General features: G+C 38.4%; 1 protein-coding gene across 1 annotated transcript; it reads right to left on the reverse strand.

Annotated features, from left to right (window-relative positions):
* Positions 1-7,454: 7,454 nt before the first annotated feature.
* On the reverse strand, positions 7,455-19,543 carry SLC7A9 (solute carrier family 7 member 9; the record flags this gene model as incomplete). The annotated part of the gene is made up of 12 exons (XM_084215461.1): positions 7,455-7,519; positions 8,974-9,148; positions 9,681-9,830; positions 11,080-11,176; positions 11,973-12,076; positions 13,247-13,370; positions 13,717-13,761; positions 15,142-15,241; positions 15,596-15,721; positions 16,986-17,228; positions 18,159-18,306; positions 19,439-19,543. The coding sequence occupies 12 exons, from the start codon at positions 19,541-19,543 to the stop codon at positions 7,455-7,457; spliced, it is 1,482 nt and encodes a 493-aa protein (XP_084071587.1).
* Positions 19,544-23,596: the final 4,053 nt, after the last annotated feature.

The raw sequence follows: 23,596 nt of genomic DNA on the forward strand, positions 1-23,596 counted from the left end.
GTACATATGTTTGCAGAAGCATTTTTTCTGTTGCCCTTCCTGGGCATTAAGCAGTTGTAGTAAGTCCAGAAGGCTTGTCCTTTGTGAGGGTTTCTGCCCATCTCCCTGCACAGGTTTAACTGGACAATGGGGCCTCAGGCAGAGCCATCACCCCAAGGGGAGGGAAACAGCACAGGCTCAGCTTAACCAGAGTGCAATTAAAATATATATTACAAAAAAGCACCAAAATGCTGCTTGTCATATTTCAAGATCTGTTGCAAAGAGAGATCCCAGAATCCCAGAATGGTTTGGGTTGGAAGGACTTTAAAGCTCATCCAGTCCTGTCCCCCATGGCAGGGACACTTCCCACTGCCCCAGGCTGCTCCCAGCCCCAGTGTCCAGCCTGCCTTGGGCACTGCCAGGGATGGAGCTTTGTTCCTTTCTCCCAGTGAACCCCAATCCTAATGAGCTGGAGCAACTTTGTGAGATGGAGGTGCAAAACAACTTTTAAAGTGTCTACAACCACCCCCTTAACAATTTCTTTCCAGAAGATAATTTTTGACATGAATAAAATACATCATGCAAAATATTGTGAACTTGAACATTCACATCAGTTTTAAGTACCAGACAGCTGACCTGTGTTACCTCAGAAGCTTCTAAATATCTTCATGAGAAGAATACCAAATTTATATTTTCAGACAAAATTTAAATATTTGTTTTAACCCATGGTGCCAGTTTAGAAAAGAAAAATATTCTCTCCCAGAACTGTTTTATATTCCCTAACTTGTGTCTAGGCATGTAACAACAGGTCTGAAGGGCGAGTGAAGCTCTGTGAATGTTAATTATAATGTCAATGGACTGGCAAGAGCCCCAGGCCCCAAGGGAGCTGTTACTTGTGCCAGGTGACAAAATGTGGTGACCCTGGAGATGGCCAGATGAATTGAGCACCGAAGCTGGCAGGTTCCAGTGTGGTTCACACCTGTATTCCTAACCCTTGAGCTCCAGGATCTTCACTGTGTGAAGCTGAGACCTCTCAGTGTCCACCTTCAGATCTGCTGTTCCTCTCCAGGGCATCAATCTTTCACATCTGTGGATGTGAGGTATAAAACTTGACTGGGACAGAGGTACAGACTATTCTAAATAACATGGACCATCACTCTAGAAGTGATGCTGTCAGGTTTGCCCCTCTGTTACCAAGTGCAGAAGAACTTTTGGGAGGCTCCTTCCACTTAGCAAAATTCTGAGTGTTCTAATTCTGACAGCAGTGTTGAGGTACTCCACAATGTGTGCTGATTTAAAAGGATTTTCTCTCAGCCCTCCTTTCCCTGAACAGTGTTCTGCAAGCTCACAGAGTTTGTGTAAATAGGCACTGACTAATCATGCACTCACAGTGGGAAATTCAGAAATTACTGTGTAGGGGGAAAACTGTGTAAGGCTTATTTTACTTCTCATTATCCTCCCCTGACTCTAAAATTTAGTTTATGCCTTTAAATTTAAACCTGTTTTACCCTTAGGGTGTTTTTCTCCTAGTCCTTATCTCAACTCATGAGCCCTTTGTTAAATTTTTTTCCCTCTCCTTTGCCCAACTGTAGCAAAAGTAGGTAAGAGAATGACTCTGGTGGGTGCCTGGCATTTGGCCAGTGTCAAACCACAACAGACTTCTGTCATAGTTATAATCACAGCAATTGTATCGAGTGTAAGGAAACCAAAACCTAGGAAAGACTTACTTGAAGGAATACTTTTCAGTGGAAATTTTTTTTTTTTTCCCAGTGGAAAAGTATTTTTTTTCCAGTTATTAAATCTGGGACTTGCTTTCTAAACAAGCAGAAAAGTTTAGCTGAATGCAGCTAAACTCTCTTTGAAAATCCTTAAACTTTTCTTACATTGAAGTGATAGAGAAAATAGATTTTAAATAGGAGAAAAGAGTTCAAGAAATACAGAGGTGCAAAATAAAAAGCTGTCCAAGGGTCAAAGGAGGGAGGCAAAATTCCATGTGTCAAACATAACAAAGTGGCCAAGAAGCCTGGATTTATCATCAGCAGGCATTTGGGCTTCCAGGTTGGAAGCAACTTGCCCAGCAGTGGGAATAAGGCAGGCAGGGAGCATTGGATGCTGCTGTGGCTAGAAAAGACTTTCTGAAGGTACTAAAAGGCAGCTGTGATATTTCCATTCCATTGTCCCAGTGGGGGAGTGCAAAGCTCTGCTCTGATTTAGCCATGAGTTAAACTCTTCTGTTTAGCTCTGGACTTGGGGTAAACCTGAAAACAAAGCCTTTAACACTTGAGGCACACAAACCATTTTAAACTTGGGAATTCTGTCATTTTGTCAATATTCCCCTGCCTTTGGAACTCTTGTTTCTTGGAGCAGTTCTCACATGTGAAATGTGAGAGCAAAAAAAACAAGTCCACAATATTACTGGAAAGGTTTTTTTTTCTATATAATGTAGCTCCTCCTCCCATTGAGCACCAGGATCTCTTGAGTTTTGCACAATCTGTTATACATTCATATTTAAAACTTTTATCTTCAAGGCTTTGTGACTTTGAATACTCTTGTGATTCACATGAGCCTTGTGTCTTAAAGAATGGTTCATTCTTCTTCAGCACAATGCAATCCTCCAGCAAAAAGGGAACTACACAAAGGTAATTAAAACCATTTTTATGGCACAGCTGATATTTTTTTAAGTTCAGTTCACATACTGTTCAATATCTTACTTGGACAAAGTAACTGACAATTTATGGAGACCAGTTTAATTTTCTTTAATGGGCTAATTGAAATTAATAAATTCAATTATTTTGACATAAAGAACTTTGTAACTTTCAGGTGATGGATTGCCATGGCAATGTGGAATATCAGGAAAAATTCCTCACCAAAGCAGGATGGGAGAGATGCCAAATGAGCAGCATGATGCTGCAGGTCATCCACAAGATGGCAATAGCAGAATGAGTTCCTGGAAGTTCAGGCCTTTAAGAAACTCTGCTCTTTGCATCTGGTGCTTATTTGGAAATTTAATTTAGCTCAGAGCAGAGCTGGGACAGAAGTTGGTTGCTTTGCCATCCTCTTGTTCACAGAAATATAATGGGATTATAGAATATAAAGCATAAATTTGCTTTCAAACCTTGCTGACCTTATTTAAAACATTTAATTTTTTCAGCTGGTCGTTGATACAGTAGAATTTTTGTTACATTAAATGCTGTGAATTACATTTCTCTTCTTTCCCTCTATCCAAATTCTCTAAGTCCATGAAGAGTCCAAGCTGAAATATTTTGAGCATTCATATTTCTCACAGGTCTGTATGAATTGGAGTTAAGCACTTAAGAGGATTTAAGTTGTTCTAACAATAGTTGTTCTAACTGTAGAATTTAAGTTATTCTTTCAAGTTAAGCACTTAAAGGAATTTGGACTATGCATTTAATACCTCTCACATTTAAAAATATATTTCTGAGAGCTTATTCCTGTATGCTGCTGCATTTTGAAGCTTTTCAATTGCATCAAAAGCAAAACAATTTTTGTTTTAAATCTACACAGACACACATTAAATTAAAAAAGGGAGGCATCTATTTTCCTTTTTTTAAAGAAATGCTCTCTAATCAAAATTCTTTATCAAATTTAGTAACTAAGTGAAAGAATAGAGCTGGTAATTCTTCTTTTCTTCCAGTGCCTGAAGGAGCTGACAGGAAAGAGGGAGAGATTCTATTTATAAGGGATGGAAGGACAGGACAAGGGGAAATGGATTCACTTCTTCTACCTGTCCTAGACAGCCCAGGCTGTCTGATGGCAACAATGCAGGGTGGGAAAAGGGGAACTAGGGGGGAACAGAGGACATCTAAACTACAATAACAGAACTAGACATCAATAAAGCTTCTCTGAATATTCACACAATGGTTATCTTTCAAATCATCTCATTATCCATCTATAACAAAGAGTGGGGGAGGGGGAAGATCAGCAGAATCTTTTTGTGCTGGCACAGGAGATGTGGGAGCAGGGGCACTCCTGGCTCTGCCCTGGGGCTGGTTTTGGGCTGGGCTCAGAGGTTTGGCTCTTTGGAGGCTGCTGTGGTGGGAGCTGGCAGTGCCCAGGGAAAAGCCCAGCGCTCTCCTGGCCAGGCCACTGGGGCTGGGAGCAGTGCAGGGAAGAGCCCCCTGTGCATCCTGGCCCTTGGGCACTGACAGAGCAGGATCCTGCATCCGGGGAGGAAGGAAGGGGAATCGCTGGCTGTGCAGTTTATGGGTGCTCTGAGTAAAAAAAGGGTCACCCATTTTTTAAAGGTTGCAGAGTTACAAGTTGGGTTGCTGGCAGAGGAGAGTTCTTTGTCAGCTTCATGTTGTAATCCCCAGTTCAGAGTTGCTCCTTAACTCCCTATTGTTGAGCATTCCCCTTTCTGTCAGTGCCACCCTGCCCGGGCCAGGAGGATGGACGGCCCTTCTGGACAGTGACAGGAGGGGACATCGAGGGCATGGGAACGACCTCAGAGCCAGCATGCCACGGGAGAGCCACCCCACCAAACTTACCCAAGAGACCCCAAAACCAACGAGCCAGCCCAGAATTGAGAGATCAAAGAGATGTCTGGGTGTGAGGAACAGAGTCCAGAGCCTGCAGAGACGCTGAGACCCCTTTGCCTCTCGCCTTAGCCAAGGGGGACCTGGGCTGGAGGCAGGACCCTGAGGGTCACACCAGAAATGGGAACAAGGGGTGTCCTTGGTGCTCTCGAGGGGATGGACACCCCAGCTCTGCCCATGGACCAGCAGACAGAGCTGCACTTTCCTCCTTCCCCGAGCCACTCCCGGGAGCGGCGGCGGCGTGAGCGCGGACCCGTCGGGTCTCCCCACCTGAGCTGATCCCTTCTAATAAAGGCATTAAAAAGGAGAAAGATCTCCTGCCCCATTTATTTCAATAGGCTGCTGAACAAAAGGGAATTCTAGTGCAGCCTCTTTATTCTAGAGCTTCTTCTGAGGGACCAGCTGCTGGATGATATTAGTTTGGTTACTAGACTGTGTGGGACTGAAAGTGCAAGAGGATCCAGAGTGCACAGAGCTGTGTGTGCTGCACTTCATCAGCTGCAAAGGGAAGGTGAAGGCCAGCACTTACTTTTTGTTCTTGGACCTTTGGACAGGGAGCAATTGCTGGGCAGAGCAACTTCTGAGCTGGGCTTGGCAAGGATGAAAGGATGTGATGATACGTGCAGCAGACGGTGAAGTGCATCACTCCACGGGCTGTGCTGCTTTGCACATGATGCCAGTTAAATGTGGAGACAGCAACCATTTGCTGAGCAGGCACCTTTTTGGACCAATATTTATACTTGGTTCAGTTAGTTTAGGTTCAGGAGCTCTGCCTGATTTAGAGAATGTGACAGTAGATGGTGTGAAAGGAGCTCATAGCCCCAGTTTGCATGGTGGTGTTGATGTCCTTCGAAGTGAATGGGAAACTCAGCAGCCATTTACTCCTCTTTTGTTTCCAGATTAAATTATGGATCTGGGCTCAGTGAGAGAACAAAAATGTCAAGGTGCATGGAGCTGAATTCAAAAAACATAACACCAATGTGAGGTGTACAGCTTAAAGCTGCATAGGAAAAGTCGTGCCCAGCACTGCCTATTTTTTTTGTTTTAGGACCTTTTCTTAAGGCAGCAGACCCAGAATGTGTCTCTGTGAGACTGACATTATAGAATGCAATATCCAGCTTCAAAGACTGATGTTTTGATAGCTAATACTTGATAGCTAAGAACCTGAGGATAGAGCTAGTCTGGTGTTAATGTGATTTTTGTCCTTTCTGTGATGCTGTAAGTAAGAGCTGCATTGTTCTTTCCATAGTGTCCTCAGAAGCATCTTGATCCTGCTGCTGCTGCTGCTGCTGAGTTTCGCCATCTTCATAACTGAAAAGGTTTTTAGAGTAATTTTGTATGGAAAATCATGCTGTGAAAAGCCATGTTATAGATGGATAATGAGATGATTGGCTCCTGCAATTGAAAGATAACTGTTGTGTGACTATTCAGAGAAGCTCTATGGATGTACAGCTATATTATTGTGGGTTAGATGTCCTCTGTTCCCCCCACAGTCCCTTTCCCCCTGTATTGTTGCCATCAGACAGCCTGGGCTGTGTAGGACAGGTAGAGGAAGGCTGCACAGGTGTCCCTTGCATGGGGCAGCTGGGAATGGAAGAACTTGTTACTGGGACATGGCATGGCAACACCTGAGCTCCAGTCCAGTGACAAAGCCATCTCCACTGATAGATGGCACAGAAGAGCTGCCTGGCAGACTTTGGAGGGGCCAGGGCTGGCTGAGGCAACCCCAGGGGTATGAAAGACTGAGCTCCATCTTGAAGATGAACCAGCCACGTGGTATCCACGAGGGCAGGTCCCAGTGCTGCAGCTTTTTCCTTATGTAGTCCTTTGGCTGTATTTTTGTCAAGGTTTAATAAACCTTTTTAAATTTTCAAAGTGAGCAGTTGTTTCTCACAATAAAGGAGACAGAGGAGTCCTGCAGCTTTATTGGGATAGTGGGAGAGAGTCTCCTGGGGCACACAGCCATGGGGGTTTCAGAGGGTGCAGCCTCCTTTTACCCCAAATTCCCGGCTGCACATTTCCCTCTTCCTTCCCCCATTGGCTGAGGCACCAACAAGGTGCAGCTTTCCCAAACCACCCACCCCATATCCCCCTTGGACCCAGCCTTTTCCCCCAAAGTGCAGAAACTCAGCCTTGGGCAGACCCTGCCTGTTTCAGAGGTCAGGCTGTGCCTGGGCTGTGACAAACCTGGGGCTTGGGGCTGGCAGAGACACTGACACCCATTCCAAAGATGTTCCTGTGAGAAATGGTGACTCACTTTTCATGATTTAGAAAGGTTTATTAATCCTTACCCCAAAAACACAACAGAAGACTGAATAGAGAAGAGGTTCTGGCACCAGGAGCAGAGGATTTCCCCACCCTGTGCTCACCCACACAATGGAGATTTCACCTTTTAACCCTTTAACCCCTCCAAAGTTCTGCCCATCGACCCCTCCTTTGCTGTCCAGGGGTGGAGATCTCTCCCTCAAATCCTGACTGGAGCTCAGATGTCACCACAGTGACAGCCAGCCCTGCCAGCTGTCCCTTGATAACCACACCAGGGGGTAAAACATAACTATAAACCTATAAAACTTTTCTTAACCTATATCCACGCTGTTTGCTGTTAATTGTGAGAGTCAATCATCACATTACTCATCTGTCACATTAGCACCCATGGAATTGCTTGTAAAGACATTAAAACACATCTTAGCTAAAAATTTTAACTTATTAACAAACAAAGAAACCAGCTTTGCTGGACACTGGAGTCTGGCTTAGAAATCTTTTATTATATGTATTTGATGCTTTGAAGTACTGAAGTGTTGCAAAACTAATACACCAGTACCAACATAACAATTCAGCAAGCATATATGTGTGCTAAACTAAATTGAATATATTTCAACCAGTACAGCACTTAAAAACAACCTGTGGGTATAAAATACTTCATTCAGTAACATCCTCTTCTGGAACAACTTCCAAAAGCATCTGGAGGTGCATAGTGATGGGCTCTGAGGAAAAGATTTATTGTTAGAGGCTTTGTAAGAGAATTTTCAAACTCTAAGTGAGAAAACTATCCTGCTGTGTAGTTGGTTTTTTAATCTGAATTCCTATTTCAAAATGAAAAATAAAGGGTGGGCAATAAACAGTCTTAAGATCCAAACTACAGCATTCCACATTTCCAAACTGACATTAGAGTACAATCCTTCCAATTAATTAATTTAAATTATAATTAATGACACTTATTACATTATAATTAATCATCCTGGAGACAAGAGAAACAGATGATGGGTTTTTTAATGTCTGTAGAACTACTAATGCTGTTGTATTCAGCTAATTCCAATTAGCCTGTTAGAAATGCCTGTGTGTCCTGTTTTACCTGAGATAATATCAGAGTTTCTCTAGGAACTATCAGTTCATGAATGGCCATGCTGGGTTCTTGCAGCTTTCACTGCACTCTGCCCTGGGATTATTTTTTCACCTTAATGCTGTCAGCATTTTCTTTAGCAAGGACAGTAAAATTAATAATCAGAGGTAAAAGCCCAGTGTTTGGTGTCATTAGAATTTGTCTGCTAATCTTCACTTGATGGCTAAAGCAAAATGTTTTGAAATGCAGGTCACTGAAAAACTAACTTTACAGCTTCATTAGTTCTGTTTCTTTGTGCTACTACAGTGATGTGTTGGTTTTTGTATTTGAATTAAGTTTAATTCTTCCTCAAGTCAGACATTACTTCTTTTCAACAGGAAGGAGTGAAATACATTCTTCAGCAAAGCCCACTGGGAAAAATGCATATTATATGATTGGCTCTTCTCAAATATTAAAATGAATTCTATCTGTATTGTGTAAGAAAGTTATGCTGCATTAATCTCTTTTAAGGAGGGTGGTAAATATAGTTTTTAGGCTACAGCATAATATTAAAAGAGAAACTGTGTGATGTAAGATACTTTTTGTATCTAGCCCAAAGAATGGAAAAGATTCTTCACGTTATCCTCTCTGGATAGAGATAACTGCAACAGACCCCAAGATTCCAAGAGAAAAATTATTGGCTCCTTATCAGGAGTCCTCAGACTTGGAGGAACCAAAAAAATTGATTTACAGGATGAGGGGGGAAGCTGAAATTAAACAGAAAGACCCTGGTTTGAAAGGAATGTTTGAATCATGTGTGAGATCTATGAATATGCAATAGGCTATTGCTTTTAAGAGGGAATTCTTTGTTAGCAAGGTGAGCCTTTTGGCAGAGTGCAAAGCACCCAGATGTCCATAATTCTTTGCTCTTTGTTGTCTTTAATTGTCCTAATTTTTATTACTATTTTCATTACTATTAAACTTCTAAAATTTTAACCAAAGTGAATGGCATTTTCCACACTTTAGTAGGGATTGACCAGATAGTGAATTTTAATATTCTAATTAATCTCAAGTTTAGCAAATATTGGCTTTAGAGCTGGCTACCTGAGGTATACTTACTTGATATTTTTTGTGCCCAGCTGAACTTTAAATGAACAAAAAGTGCATAAGCTACAAGTCCACTAAGTATAAATAAAGTACAGTACAAATAGGGCAGTTCAGGGGCACTGATGATTGGTGCCAATACCAGCACAACTGAGACCAGGGTCACTATGACAGGGATGATGATGGGTATCTGCAAAATACAAAGAATAAAATCACTTCCTCATTCTTTAGCTGCTTTTACAGAAATTGCCTGGGAGAAAGAATATTCTTATTGCCTTATGCATTTTTTTTTTACTTTAAAATTTTCTGGAATCAGATGGGGCAACTGAAGGAGCAGCAGAAATATAGGCAGGGATAACTCTTCTGCCAAATTACCCACTAAGATCTCTTATTTCAAATTGCAGTGTACAAGTCTGCATTTTAATAAATGTGGGAACTGGCTTACATGCAATGACCTGGGCTCTTATTTTGGGTATTCCTTCAATGGCAGTCTGCTGACTGCAATTACCCATCTGTGCAAGTGAAAATCAACATTCTGTAATCTTTTCCCACTCCTTCTGAGCTAAGTCCTAGTGCAGATCTGCTGTTAAACCCTTGGATTTCAGGTAAGGGGAGTAAAAACCAAGGATACTGCCCAAGGGAGCTGTTTAAATATCCAGATACTGAGTGTGAATTGCTGCTACAGCATCTGTGGGATGGAGGAAAAGCCAGCCAGAACTTACCCTGATGGGTCTCTCCAGTTCCTTCCTTGTAAACCTCATAACAATTAGTGCAAGTACAGTTAAACCATAAAATATCCAGACTGCAAAGCTGAAGTAATTTATGAGTGAATTAATGTCACCAGGAATAACATAAATAATAGCAATGACCCCCTAGAAAAGAAAACAAAAATTAGTGTGGTCTATTACAGAAGAAGGCTGAATTTTATTTCTCTTTCAATACAGCTGCATGGGTGGCATTCCAGAGTATGAACTGTGGATGCTTTTGCTTAAATATTTGGGTTTAAGTGTATTGCAGCACCTTTAAAGATTGTGACTGCTTCCTGCCAGCATGTGGTTATTTTTTTTGTGCAATCTTAATTCCATTTTAAGTCAAAATGCTTACAATTTTTATGCATGATTCTGTTTTATTGTTGACTGACTATCTTGAAGCTGCAAAATCTATTTTTAGGGTTTTAATGTTACTGGGATTGAAAGGAATGAGGAGGAGGTGTCTTCACAAACAAACTGTGATAAGGCCAGATGGGGAGAGGGGAAGGAAGCAATGGGCAGAACCATAAATTCCACAGGAATTCCATTAATTGACACAGACTGTTCCTCACTCAAGACTGTTCCACATCTCTGGACTTTAGGAAAAAGAACAGAGACAGAAGGAGAAGGAAAAAGCAGGGGTCACACATCAGAGAGGAGGTCTGTATGGGGTGATGGGGAAAGTCTGGACCTCCCAAGTACCTCAGACAGTGGGAGAAGAGAGGGAAATGTGGCCAGGAAATTGGGATAAAAAGGAGGCTGTGTCCTCTAATAACTGGAGAGACCCCAGGGGAATGCCCCATGGCCTTTTCCTTTATTCAAATAAAGCTACAGGACTCCTCTGTCTCCTTTTTGGCCATAAACCTCTGGTGTTTGGGGATTAATTCTCCTGGATTGAATAGATCTTGTTTTGCCTTGAAGATAAATGAGTAAAATAAAAATAACAAGATGTTCTAGATTTATTCTTAAATGTATTTATAACAAGATGTTCTAAATTTATTCTTAAATGTACTTACTGATTGGACTTTTTTAGTGAGAATTAAATTTTCTACCTGGAGGAAACAGGGTAGTGATAGCTTGCTTGCAAGCATCCTGTGGAAGGATTCCCTAATATTAAACATTCATTTAAGCTTTTGTTCTCATGCCATTGATTTTTAACCATTTATATTTTTAAAGTCCAGTTCTGGAACGAATATATTCAAAGCAGAGGAGCTGGGGGTTTCATGTAGTCTTTTTTCCAAAATGCAAATTTTCTTGTCTAGAGAGTTAATGATAAGTGTCAAAACTGCTTGTAAGGAGCTGTGAAAGTATGAATTAGAGAATTTTGGGTGGCAGGTGATGATTTTTTTCCTGTATTTAAATACACACTTACATAAAATATGATGGCAGGTGCTGGTGTTAAGTGCTTGACACTGATGTAAGACAGAATCTTCAGCACGTGCCCCTCACGACCTGCAACATAAACAAGTCTGACAAAACAAAAACAAGGCAATGCAGTTAGTGTGGCACCTAGACTTCACAAGGAGTTACCAAAAGCAGACATCCAGCTCATTCCATCAGTATTTTCTTTGATATGATTGGGATTTAAAGATTGCAGCAGTTAAAAATAAAGGAAATTAAATCACCAGTATTAAAGCAGTGAGCTAAAACAAACTCAGAACCAATATTAAAACAGTGGACTTGAAATTAATTTCAGAATGATTATTTTGCACATATAATTGAAAATTACTTTGGGAAATGTTACTGACTGTGTCTCTTTTAATGAAATATTTCCTTTTTCACGTGTTTCATAACAAAAAGATATTTTGACAACCTTTTGTTGTCAAGAAATGGTCTTTAAAGCCACGTTGTATTCAGATGCTTCTGAAATCTTAAAATATTTTAAATAGTAAATGGAAGTGCTGAACAACTGATAGAAAGGAATAGCTTCTCAGCCACCTTTGCTGCTGTAGTCATGATTTTACTGGTAATTTTTAACTGTTTCATTCTCAGCTTTCAAATTGATGAGAAATGAAAAAACCTTTTGTGCTGCAGTGGTGCCCCTTCACTGAATCAAGAAGGGACCAAGTTTTCTAATTTTTCCAACCTGAATAGCCTCTGCTTATTTCTGAAAATGAAACAATACAGCTGCATTTAAATGTAATTTCAAATTACATTTTGTGCACTGTGGATCAGAAGAATGTCCTTATGTCTGTAGGTACATGTATAGAAATTTTTCCACCCTTCAAAACCTTTCATGTGAAGATATTTAGAGTGGGGACTCACCTGCCTGAAGTGAAACAGGTGCCATTGGCAGATCCCAGGGTGGAAAACACCACAAAGAGAGGAACTATCCAAGAGGCTGGATAAAGCACTCTGTCTCCAAATGTCTGGGAAATTTAAATTAAAATTAAATTTAAATTAAAATTAATCACTTTTGTCATTTCAATTACCATTTAGTGCATTCAGTCATGCTAGAGCCTCTTTGTAAGTAAAGTGAATGGAGATCTAAGCAAAACAAAACCATGTTGTGTATTTTGTGTTGTTCAGATTTTAAGTGTAAAGGAGTATTGAAGGGGCCTGGTTCTTATACAAGATCTCACTTCATACATTCTTTGCTGAACCTTTTGGTGCAGACAAGCTGCTGAAGTGCACAGGAGATCCAAATTTTAAAAGTGTTGATTTTAAAAATTTTAAAATAAAATTTTTAATTTCATTTTTTAAAATTTTTAAGCATTTCAACATTACTGTACTTCTTCACTGGGCTAGACTATTTTTTTATATATATATATATACACACTCATTATTTTTATTTATTATTATATTATCATATAATATTTACATATTATTATATTTATATATAAAATGTATTTATTTTTATAGAATTTTTTTAAATGCTTGTCACATGCTGTTTGTTTTCCCCCAAAATTAGGAAAATTGTTGCAGGACCTCAACAGTTGTTTCAGAGACACAGAAAATTTACTGGGTGGAACTGAAGGGGCAGATGTATTTTTTTTATGGCTTCAGCAACTTCTGTACCTTCTACTTTTACCTGTAAGAGGATGTGTTGCAGAAATGTAAAAATCCTATCTTCCAAATTTGTTAAGGAAAAAAAGAATCAGGTGGAAGTGACTGATGGACAATTTGCTGTAATCTCCATAACAAACTTTGATCTTCTGTCCTTTCCTCGTGCTCCCTTCTCAGGAATGCTGGGATCACTGAAAATGCCAAAGCCCTGCCAGGTTTAATTTCCCTTTCCATCTTTTTGATGCCCCCTCTGCCCTGCAATATTTACAAAATATTTGCTGAATTCTGCTTTACTTTTTCTGCCTTCTTTTATCTGGAGATGACAGAACTACCCTGTCAATTTGGCATTACTGAAATTTTAGATTAAGGAATGATGGTAGATAATAATGGGGGGAAAGGTGGCACTAACAGCTTGGACTAAAATTATTTTTATCTTACAAAAAAATTAATGGGATTTAACGGCTTCCATGCAAAATTACAAAATTAATACAGAATTATTTGTTCTATTACAAAATTAATTAGTTTCAGCTTACCACAGCAACTGCCTGGGACTGCAGGAGCTCTGTTGAAGTCATCACAGTGAAATAGGAAACATTTATCAGGACGTAACAAACCGTGACCAAGGGGATCCCAATGATTATAGACAGGGGCAGATTTCTGAAGAATGGAAAAGTAAAACCTCATCAGCACTGCTGGATCATTGCTGCAGTTGTCATAGTAAACTGTGGATTCTTACTTTTCCTATTTACTTTTTTTTTTTTAAATACTGTAGAGCTATGGAAATCAGGATTGTAAAAAAGGAAAAATACAAATTATGCAACTGTACAAAGCCTGGAATAATAATTAGCTAATTAGCTTTGTCTGTTAGTGCTCAAACCTTGAGTAATAGAATATTAGTTTTTTTTTTTAAAAAAAACAAACCAAAATATATGCTTGCTTATAGAAAAATATATAGGGTTTGATTTCTTGCCAGTAAAAACACTGCTTTCCTACACAGCTTTACCTGTAAGGATTTTTAAGTTCTTCTGTGATGTAATTGAGTTGATTCCTGGAAGGAAAAACATTCATAGAGTATTTCAGCAGTCAGGGGTTTAAATACTCACCTATGAGGTGAGGTTATTTCTTGTGTTATTGCTTTTAATCTTTTCAGTTTTAAAAAAGGAAAAAAAAAAATGTAAAATCCATCTTTTAAGTGGGAAAACTGCAGGACAAAACCAATGTGAGCTTCTTACTCAAAAGTCAGCCTCTGGATTCAGCATCTCTTTCTGCATTCTCTCCAGTGTCTCTGAGACTAAATCTTGGTTAAAATATCCCAGAACAATTCAACAAGAGTTTGGCAGAGATCTTTGATTTCCAAAATTGCCTTTCAACTCTAAGCTTTGCAGAATCTGAGTCTTTTCAAATAAAAGCACAAGTGTGCTGGGGGCAAAGGGAAAAGCAGCTCTGCTGCTGGTTCAGAGTGGTTCTGTAAGAAAATCTGTCTTTGGAAAACAGCCATGAAAACCTTTTTAAGGATTAGACCTATCTGAAATATCATTTCCAAACACCCATTTTTGCTAGAGTGTGCAGACCAATTGAAACAAGGTTTTCATATTCACCCACTCTGAAAATCTGAAGAGTTAATATTTACAGTTCAAAGGCAAATTTTCAAATGTTAGTGCTTACATACACAAATGATTATTTGGGGATCACCTTTGTGCCCCCTTAAAAAGTCCATATGAATTCCTGAATTAGCAGACTGAGGCACTCAAGCTTGGAAATAGAACCTAAAAAATAATCCCTTTAAACTAAATTCAGTTTCAAAAGCTTTGACATGGGAATTGCTGTGTGGTAGATCAAGATGATATTCTTATTTGCTCCCCAAGTACTGACCTGTATACAGACTTTTGCAGTTTGAACATTTAAGAATAACAATGGATTTGTGCCAACAGAGCTCTGTGCCAAATGACATTCCCTAAGAAAAAATCTGCAAGTTGAACCTTAGAATTTCTGACCCAAAATTCCTTTTTCTGTTCTCCTGAACTAATTAAACACCACAACATATTTCACCAGAAATGGAGTTGGATGGGGTGGCCTGCAGGGCCATTTTTGTTATTTTTGCTATTTTGTCTATTTTGCTATTTTGTCAAACACAATGGAATTAAACTGTGTTCTGTTCCCCTCACTACTGCAGGGTCTGAACACCTTCAGCACCAAAGTCCTTTTGGCATCTAAGATATTTTCTTTTCCTAATAAACAGACACTAAAAGAGGGTGCAGTTCTGGGGTTTTTTTTTTACCCAAACCAGTGTTCTTTTTTTTCCAGAATTCATCAAGACATTCTTAACAACAAGTCAGCTGTTAACTTCTCCAGAGGGTTCTACAGGGGGAGAGTAAAGCAGTTCAAGGCTGTTAAACTGTAACTGAGAAGGTTAATGAAGATTTCTTACCATCCATCATATGCCCAGAGTCCATTATAAAATGCCAAACTGATAGAGCTAACAGAAATTTTACTGCCCTTGAAAGAATCTTTGAAGTTATCTGTTTTTCCTGCAAATAAGAGGAAGATTATTGATCAGTGTTGAAATTAATTCTTGGAATCCTCCCACCAGATGAAAAAAAAACATTCCAACAGGTGCCTCATGTTTTGAAACTTTTCACTTATAAAATTAATGAACCCCCCTTCTGTAATACCCTTTAATTGATCTGTAGGGTTGCATTTTGCACCCACCCCCTTCTGTGGAAGAAAATGCCATGGCTCCCAAGAGATGCAGAGCAAAAACCCAAAATGAAGAGATTCAGGGCTGTGCCTTATTTCTGTGTCACTTCTCTCAGTGGGGAATTTTTAATCATCATAGCAAAAGCTAAAATAATTTTTTTTTCAAGTAACATATATTTTATTACCTTGTGCAAGGAGAACAATTCCACTTACAATAATGATTGTGACAATGATCATTTTAGCAGCTGTGAGAAAATTCTGGAGGTAACTTCCCAGCTTCACACTCAACGAATTCACAAGTGTAATTACCACTAAAAGAAAACAAATCATCATTTTTTTGCACTGTTTGTCAGAATTTAAAGTTGCCCCTCCCCTTATTTCCTGTACTGCTTTTCTGTCACACTTTTTGTCTATATCATAAACAGCTTTTACTTACTGTGTTTGGATAACTTTTAAAACAGCGAGGAAAAAACAGATTGATGAATTAGACTTTTATAGGACCTTTAATAAGAAACATTCTGAAGTTGCACAGTATTCTGATAAATATTTCCACAGTTATTTGTTCTTCCTTTTCTGCCAGAGATAAGCCTTCATTATACAGAGGATATCTGTATGTGTGTGTGTGTGTGTGTATATATATGTATATATATATATATATGTGTATATATATATATATATATATATATGTATATATATATATGTATATATATATATATGTATATATATGTGTATATATATATATATATGTATATATATATATATATATAAAATATCTTACTCTATATATATACATATATATAAAATATCTTACTCTATATATATACATATATATATAATATCTTACTATATATATATTCATATATATAAAATATCTTACTCTCTCTCTATATATATATATAAATATATATAATATCTTACTCTATATATATACATATATATAATATCTTACTATATATATACATATATATATAATATCTTACTATATATATATACATATATATAAAATATCTTACTCTCTCTCTATATATATATAAATATATATATAATATCTTACTCTATATATATATACATATATATAATATCTTACTATATATATACAATATCTTACTATATATATATACATATATATAAAATATCTTACTCTCTCTCTATATATATAAATATATATAATATCTTACTCTATATATATATACATATATATAATATCTTACTATATATATACATATATATATAATATCTTACTATATATATATACATATATATAAAATATCTTACTCTCTCTCTCTCTCTATATATATACATATATATATAATATCTTACTATCTTAAGGAAAAAACCCTCATATTAGGGGAAAAAACCCATTTTTAACCCCATCCTTTTTATGCTGTTTAATTAATTATTGTGGGAAGGACTCCCTGGACTGTGCCTTAAAGATTTCTGGTGTCTTTGTGAAGAGGAAAGTCTCACAAGGAAATGTTCATGAGGAAAGTTTCAGGGTGCTGATGCACTGGTGGATGGGGCAGACACAGCTCACAAGGCAATTTTGGCTCTGAGCTGTTCAATTCTGGCTCTTACCGATGGCAGCTGCTGCCAGGCACTTGATGACAGCCTGGGGTGGGTCACAGCCAGGGTAAAAAGGAGTTGATGCATATTCTGCAAAGCTGAGGCAGATGATTGCAAAGGAGCTGGGCTTTGTGACCAGCAGGCTGGTCCAGGAAAACAGGAAGGCTGGAATTGGGCCAAACGCCTCCATCAGGTAAGGATATTCTCCCCCAGACTTGGTGATCATTGTGCCGAGCTCAGCAAAGCAAAGTGCACCTGGGGAACAAGAAGAGCAGGTTTAGTTCATGCCTGGGGGGTGAACCTGGGGCTGCTTGAACAGATGATGGCTTTTTAATAGGGAGGAAAATGAAGGAAATTGATCTGTGCAGTGCACCATTACTCTCTTCATGGTTCTGTATATTTACACAAAATAAAATTTTAATTACTTGTGAGCAATTGAAAAAAAAACACCCTGAAGTTATTCAGATGCAGTCTAAAAATTTATACCATTGACATAAAAGACTTCAGCAAAACGGTACAAACAAACATTTTAATTTAATTTGAGTTCTGTTTAAGAAATGAACACTACAAGAAGCACTTAAGTGAGAACTGCACTGGCTGACATACCTGTTGGAAGCTTGAAAAAACAGATTTTCTGCACAATTTTGAAATAAAATGTCTGCTAAGCTCAACATTAAAGTACAGTGATGCTTCCTATTCTATTGCTGTATGTGGCATCTTGAATTCAGGTTTTTCTTGTATGATGCCCCACTTGATACAATGCCCAAAAATTTCCTTTTTTTACTTCTTGAAATATTTTGAGGTGCTTAGTGTTAAATTTTCAGATTATAGAATTAGAATGACAGAAGTAGAAAGCTAACAGAAAGTACCCAGCTCACTCACTACCAGTAAATTTCACATATTTAGCTATTTAAGTAGAAGGCTATTCTCTTTATTACAGTCAGTGGATGAAGCAAGAAAAACTAAAACTTCCTTTCAAAATAAGAGTGGGATTTACAATTTTGAAACTTAATTTTGTCTTCTATGAACACCCCATTTTTAATTTATGGTTGAGTACTGCATATATAGAGCAGGATTTAGTTGGTTTTGGTCTATAAGCTAATTTGTGAAATGAGAGCAGTATGCAGAAACAGCAGATATCAAGATTTAAGGCAAATATTCAGATTTTTTGTTGCAGTTTTTTACCTAATGTTGCCAGAACTCCACAGGCTGCCCAGATGGTTAAACAAGGACCCACAGCTTCAACATTGGCAAGAACTGATTTTGGAGACACGAAGATACCTGAGCCAATAATTGTTCCAACAATCATACAGATCCCACTAATGAGGCCCACCTTGAAGTGAAATGAGATGGTTTTGTAAGCAAACTTCTTGTAACTCACCAGTTACTTCTCAATATCACAGAACTACAGTAATTGACCTTACTGACTGGTTTTTATTGGCTTCAATGTATAAGTTCTATAAAGAAATAGATTAAATTAAACAAAGTTTCACTCTGTATGTACCCTCTGGTGTACTCCTGCTGTTTTCAAAAGTACATCTGTGTGTGTTTTGCCTGCCTATTTCCTTTATTAAACTGTCTTTTGGACTATGTGAGCTCAAATAGATCCTTGAATGGGTGAACTTGCCCTTTCCTCCTCTCTGATTAAGCCATGACATTCTTTTACAAACTCTTGGTGAATTCTGAATTTTCTAAGATTCAGAAATTGCCTTTCATGGATGGAGTCCAAGGTTTTTTTGTTGTTTTTGTTGTTGAGCAGCTGTTTTCCTGTCCTTGCTTTAAATATTTGTACCTGGGAATGATGTTGATACCACTGGGTGATAAGATATCTGTAGTGACCTACAATATTACATGAAACCACTGAAACTGACCATGGGCTACTTAATATTTTCTGACAGCAATGGCTTCTCTAATCCCATCAGTATTTTTCCAGTCTTGACTCCAAACTAAAAGCAATAGATAATCTTTCTCCAGGCTATTTAAATTAAGAGGAATGCCACTCCCTCCCGAGAGGAAGTGACACAACTGTTTTTTCTGACACAGCTGTAATTTTCTGGAGGAGACAGATTTTCACTTGGCTCCAAGCACCAGTGCTATTTTCTGGCTATAAACACTAACAAACTTTCTGAAATAATGAGCTGGACACTATTACTTCTGAGAAAAAAAAAATTATGAAATGCCTCAGTTGATCAGTTTAGAGTAAGCCTTTGAATGATTTTTTATATCTGATAACTTTAACAACATATTCTTGGGGGTTTAGTCTGTTTCTATCAGAGCTATTTAACTTCAGTAACTGGCTGTTTCTGAAAATGCAAGCCAACCACACAGCTGAGATATTGGGATAGTTTTGTAAACTGGGACACAGTGGTGGGTTTTGTTTGCTGATGAAAATGCACAAATATCCCCTTGTGCCCCACTCTGCCAGCCCTGACACACGGACCCAAGGGGAAAAGAAAAAGGTTTGCCTGCTTTTGTAGGTTCATGGTTTGGGGCTCATGGCTCTGAATGGATTGTCTGTCCTCGCTCCCTCTGTCTGCTCCTCTTCTCCTCTTCAAGCTTTCTTCACCCATTTGTGCTCCTTGTTGAAATTTCTAAGGAAACAACAACAAAAACCTTAGTCTGGCACATTAATGCCTCTTGGCTGTAGGTGATAGAGGTGGGTACAGGTAAATGTCACCAGAACACAAACACAGGCACACGGTCACTCAGGGGACAAGGACCCCATGGAACTACCTGAGAGGAGAAGGGATGTCAGCTTCACCTCCTCCTCCTCTGAGGGATGTCAGCTTCACCTCCTCCTCTCAGGGATGTCAGCTTCACCTCTGCCTCCCTGCAGATTTACCCACCTGGCAGGGGATGTCTGTGGCCTCTCACATTCAGTTTGCAGGATGTCCTCGCTGGAACCACCAAGCTTTTATAGCCAGTCCTTCCTTTGAACTACTCCAAAGGTCCAGACAGATTTTATCTTCCTCCCAAAAGCTGCTTTTCTTCTTATCTAGGAGACCTTCTTTCCATTCTTCATTCAATCATGCCCTCAGATCCTTGGAGATGGAAGCATCTGCTAAACTGTTGTGGCTACCAGAATTATCTGTTCAGCAGCTCTTTGCCTCAGAAAGAGTCACCAATCTTCTCTGTCTTGATTTGGGGGAATGTCTTCCACTCAATGTTTTGTCCTTTTTTTGAACTGGAATGTAAAGAGTTTGTTTTCAAATTTAAATTTAGACTTACTAGTATTGGTCTAAAATACAACCTGAGACAGTGAAAGAAATTGATGGGGTTAGGTCCTGAGTCTCTAAAGGAGATTCTGTCTAAAGTCTCTTCTCTCCTAAGACTCTCCAGCTGGAATTACTTGAATTTGAATGCTGAAGATCCTGATGCTTTCATACAGATACTCACTCTGAAAGGCATCACGTTTAGGAAACAGAAGTTGGGATTTTATTTGTAAATTAAATAGTAACTGGCTACAAAAATGGCAGCATTTGAAATTGACAGAACACCTATCTCAGTATTGTTGGTCTTCAGAAACATCTAGGCTATAAAGACATCAAGTTTATCTTCTGAATTATAGATTTTAAAAATAATCATAATGAATCTAACTTTAAAGCCATGAAGGAAAACTGCACACATGAAGAATGCAAGGCTTGGCTGGCTGAACCTCATTTAAAGCCTCTCTTTTAAAGTCATGCATTTAGACTGCTTCAATCATTACCTTTAGCAATTCTTGCTTTCACTTACCTTCTTTATTTAAATTTGTTTGCAGTTAATCAGGTGCAGGAATCCTTGCCAAGTGTATTTCTCCTGTTAGATTTCCCAGCCCAAGCAAGGCATGTCCATGTCTGAAAGCAGAATATGGAGAAGGAGCAGCAGCCTAAGTACAGAGGTTATAAAAGGTAATCATTAAACCCATCCTCTGCCAAGAAGTTTTGAGTTAGGAACCGCAGGTAAACTGATAGTCCAGTTAGTTTATCTTTAAAAACAAGAAAATCCAGCTTTGTTCCATTGGTGGGAATGTTTGTCCAGTGTATCACATAGTGAGAGTGAACCCTAATTTGGAGACTCTATTCTGATGATCCTTACAGCAAGCAGTTGCTAATTTAGAAATGCTTTGGCAAGACCACCTTGAAGTAATTGTCACATTATGGGTGCATTAACACCATGTGCTCAGATGTTACTTGAAGCCTATTAAAAATAGTTGATGTTCGTATCTTGAGAGGGTAGAGAAGCATAAGCAAAAATATTTCCTTTGTTTTTCATTAACTTGAGGCAGCTGAGTGGGCAGCTGATATTCCCTTTGCTTGCAGCTACAAATATTTCCCATTTTTGTAAATATTTAAAGATCCTGCTTCAGTGAAAAATGCCATTCTCTGTTTCTATGCAGTTATATATCCAGGAAAAAAAAAAAGTATTATATTCCTGAATTCTGTACTAAGGTAACTGCTCTCATTTGAGTTAGTCATCCCTAAAACACTTGCAAAAAGACCCTTAATCATGTTAATCACCTAATTGTTTTTAGCAGCGCAGCTGTACAGCTCCTCTGCCTGTGACACTCCAATCAGCAAGTCCTGAGCCCCCTCTCTAAATGGGTTTGTCAATAAATACCCGCTGGGAAAAGCTAAAAGGTGTTCGGGTCCTGGCTCCTGATGTTAACATTTAACATTCCTTGCCTTGTTGAGGTGATGGCTGTAAACACGGGCTGGAAATTAAGACCAAAACCGCCCTGAACTCGTTTTGACAACTTGACAACTCAATTGTCACTTTGGACAAATGAACAATTAGACAACTTCTTAAGGATTGATCAGCAGGAATTCCCTGTGCAGTGATGATGTAAATCTGTGACTAAACCCTTGTTAGTTTATATTTGCCCTGATTTCTGGTGGTTGAGCCAGACTGCCCTGGGAATGTTTTTCTCCAAGGCTGAGGTTTCAAAGTAATGTTGGTACAGAAAACAAAATCAAAGCTGTTCTTTTTTTAGTCACTGGCTTTTTCCTCTTTGTTTTTCTTGTTTAATTCTCACAGAAATGGGGTTAAGATACAAGAGAAGCTCTTCCATTTGAAATAACTTCTTATTGAAAAATTACCACAGTAAGAATGGCCAGACAAAACTTTGGAGTTTTTTTCTTTGCCTACAGATAAAGAGAATACAACATGTTAAAATTATAGTCATGCTACAGCCATATGAAAAGGCAGGGATGAACAATTTATTCCTTTAAATGAAAGTTTTATAAGGACTTTTAAAATATTTTTCATGGTAATTGTAATGTATGACATGTTTTCATATTCTTCAGTTTCCCAATCTCACATTTCCCAGTTTCATTTGGGATCAGATATTATGTAATGTACCTCCATGTCCCTTATTCTGATAACTTTGAAATGAAGGTTTATAATCTAATCATACCTGTGTTGTTCCTGAAATGCCACAGAGACTGTTGAAACAGCTAATGTGAAAAAAGCAAAAAGAAGGGGAGGTCATATTATGGGGCTAACACTGTCCCTTGAAATGAAGCAGGCACATCTTTCACATCATCTCCACCCTGGTATCTTCATTTATTGTCTAGTTTTGTTTTAAGTGTTGCTCTCCTTGGGATGCTGTAAACCCATGAAAAGATTTTTAATTTTACCAGCAATCCTTCTTTTCCTCAGCCACTGAAGGAAAAAAATAAACATTGATTTCAAGGATTTGAATATTATTTTCTTCATAGACAAGAGAAATGACATTTTACAGCTGTGGGAAAAGAATCCTTCCCTCTCAAATAGCTCCACAAATAGATGAAGACATGAATGAGTTCAAATTCCAAGGCATTTTGAGGCAAACACTTTGAGGGCTGGTCCTATTTAACCACTGTAGTTTGAACCTTTTCAAAATGCTATTTACCAATTAAATCGTAAAAAGTAATTTTCAACTTTAATTCAGGAAACAGCAAGGGTACAGTATATAAATACACCTTTTATTATCATTACTTACTAAAAATGAAGGTTAATGTTTGTTAGGGTTGGTATTTATTGCTTGCATGTTCTGCTTTGATCAGTACTAAAGCAAATGATAAGGATCATCCTAACTAGCAGTATTTAATTGTAGCTTAGCAGTATCTCAGGGTGAATACTTTCCATTCCAACCTTCCTGCTTCCAGGTTATTGAATTTTAATGAGAGCAGTGTGTATCCCTGCTTTTATCTGACCATATTCATGGTCAGATGTGTTCTAAGATTTGATCTCAGTGCTGTCATTCTTTAAATAACTTTATTTTCCTAAGTAACTGCAGGTATGCTGCAAGTGGAATAGAAAGAAATTAGATTACTTAATACCTGTGGTGATGCTGGGTCATGCTTGTGGAGGTCAGCAGGAAATTTTAGGTGACTGTAGTTCTTAACAGAACTCCCTAACAGACTACAGCTCTTAACAGAATATTTGGGGTTTAAATCCCTGGATTTTTTCCCTACTTGGTTCTTGTGTAATTGGTTTTTCTTCTGTGACAAGTAAGGCTATTGAAAAGATATTCAAGTCTGCTAAAGGTTTTGTACTAGAAATGCCTGAATATTACAGAGTCTGTAGTCCTGGGAGAGATTTATTTTGTATTTTTTTAACCAGAGCTGTTTAGAGACTCTCAATAAACTCATAAATGCTGG

This window comes from Fringilla coelebs (assembly GCF_963513975.1).
Source record: "Fringilla coelebs genome assembly, chromosome: 14".
Lineage (NCBI taxonomy): Eukaryota > Metazoa > Chordata > Aves > Passeriformes > Fringillidae > Fringilla > Fringilla coelebs.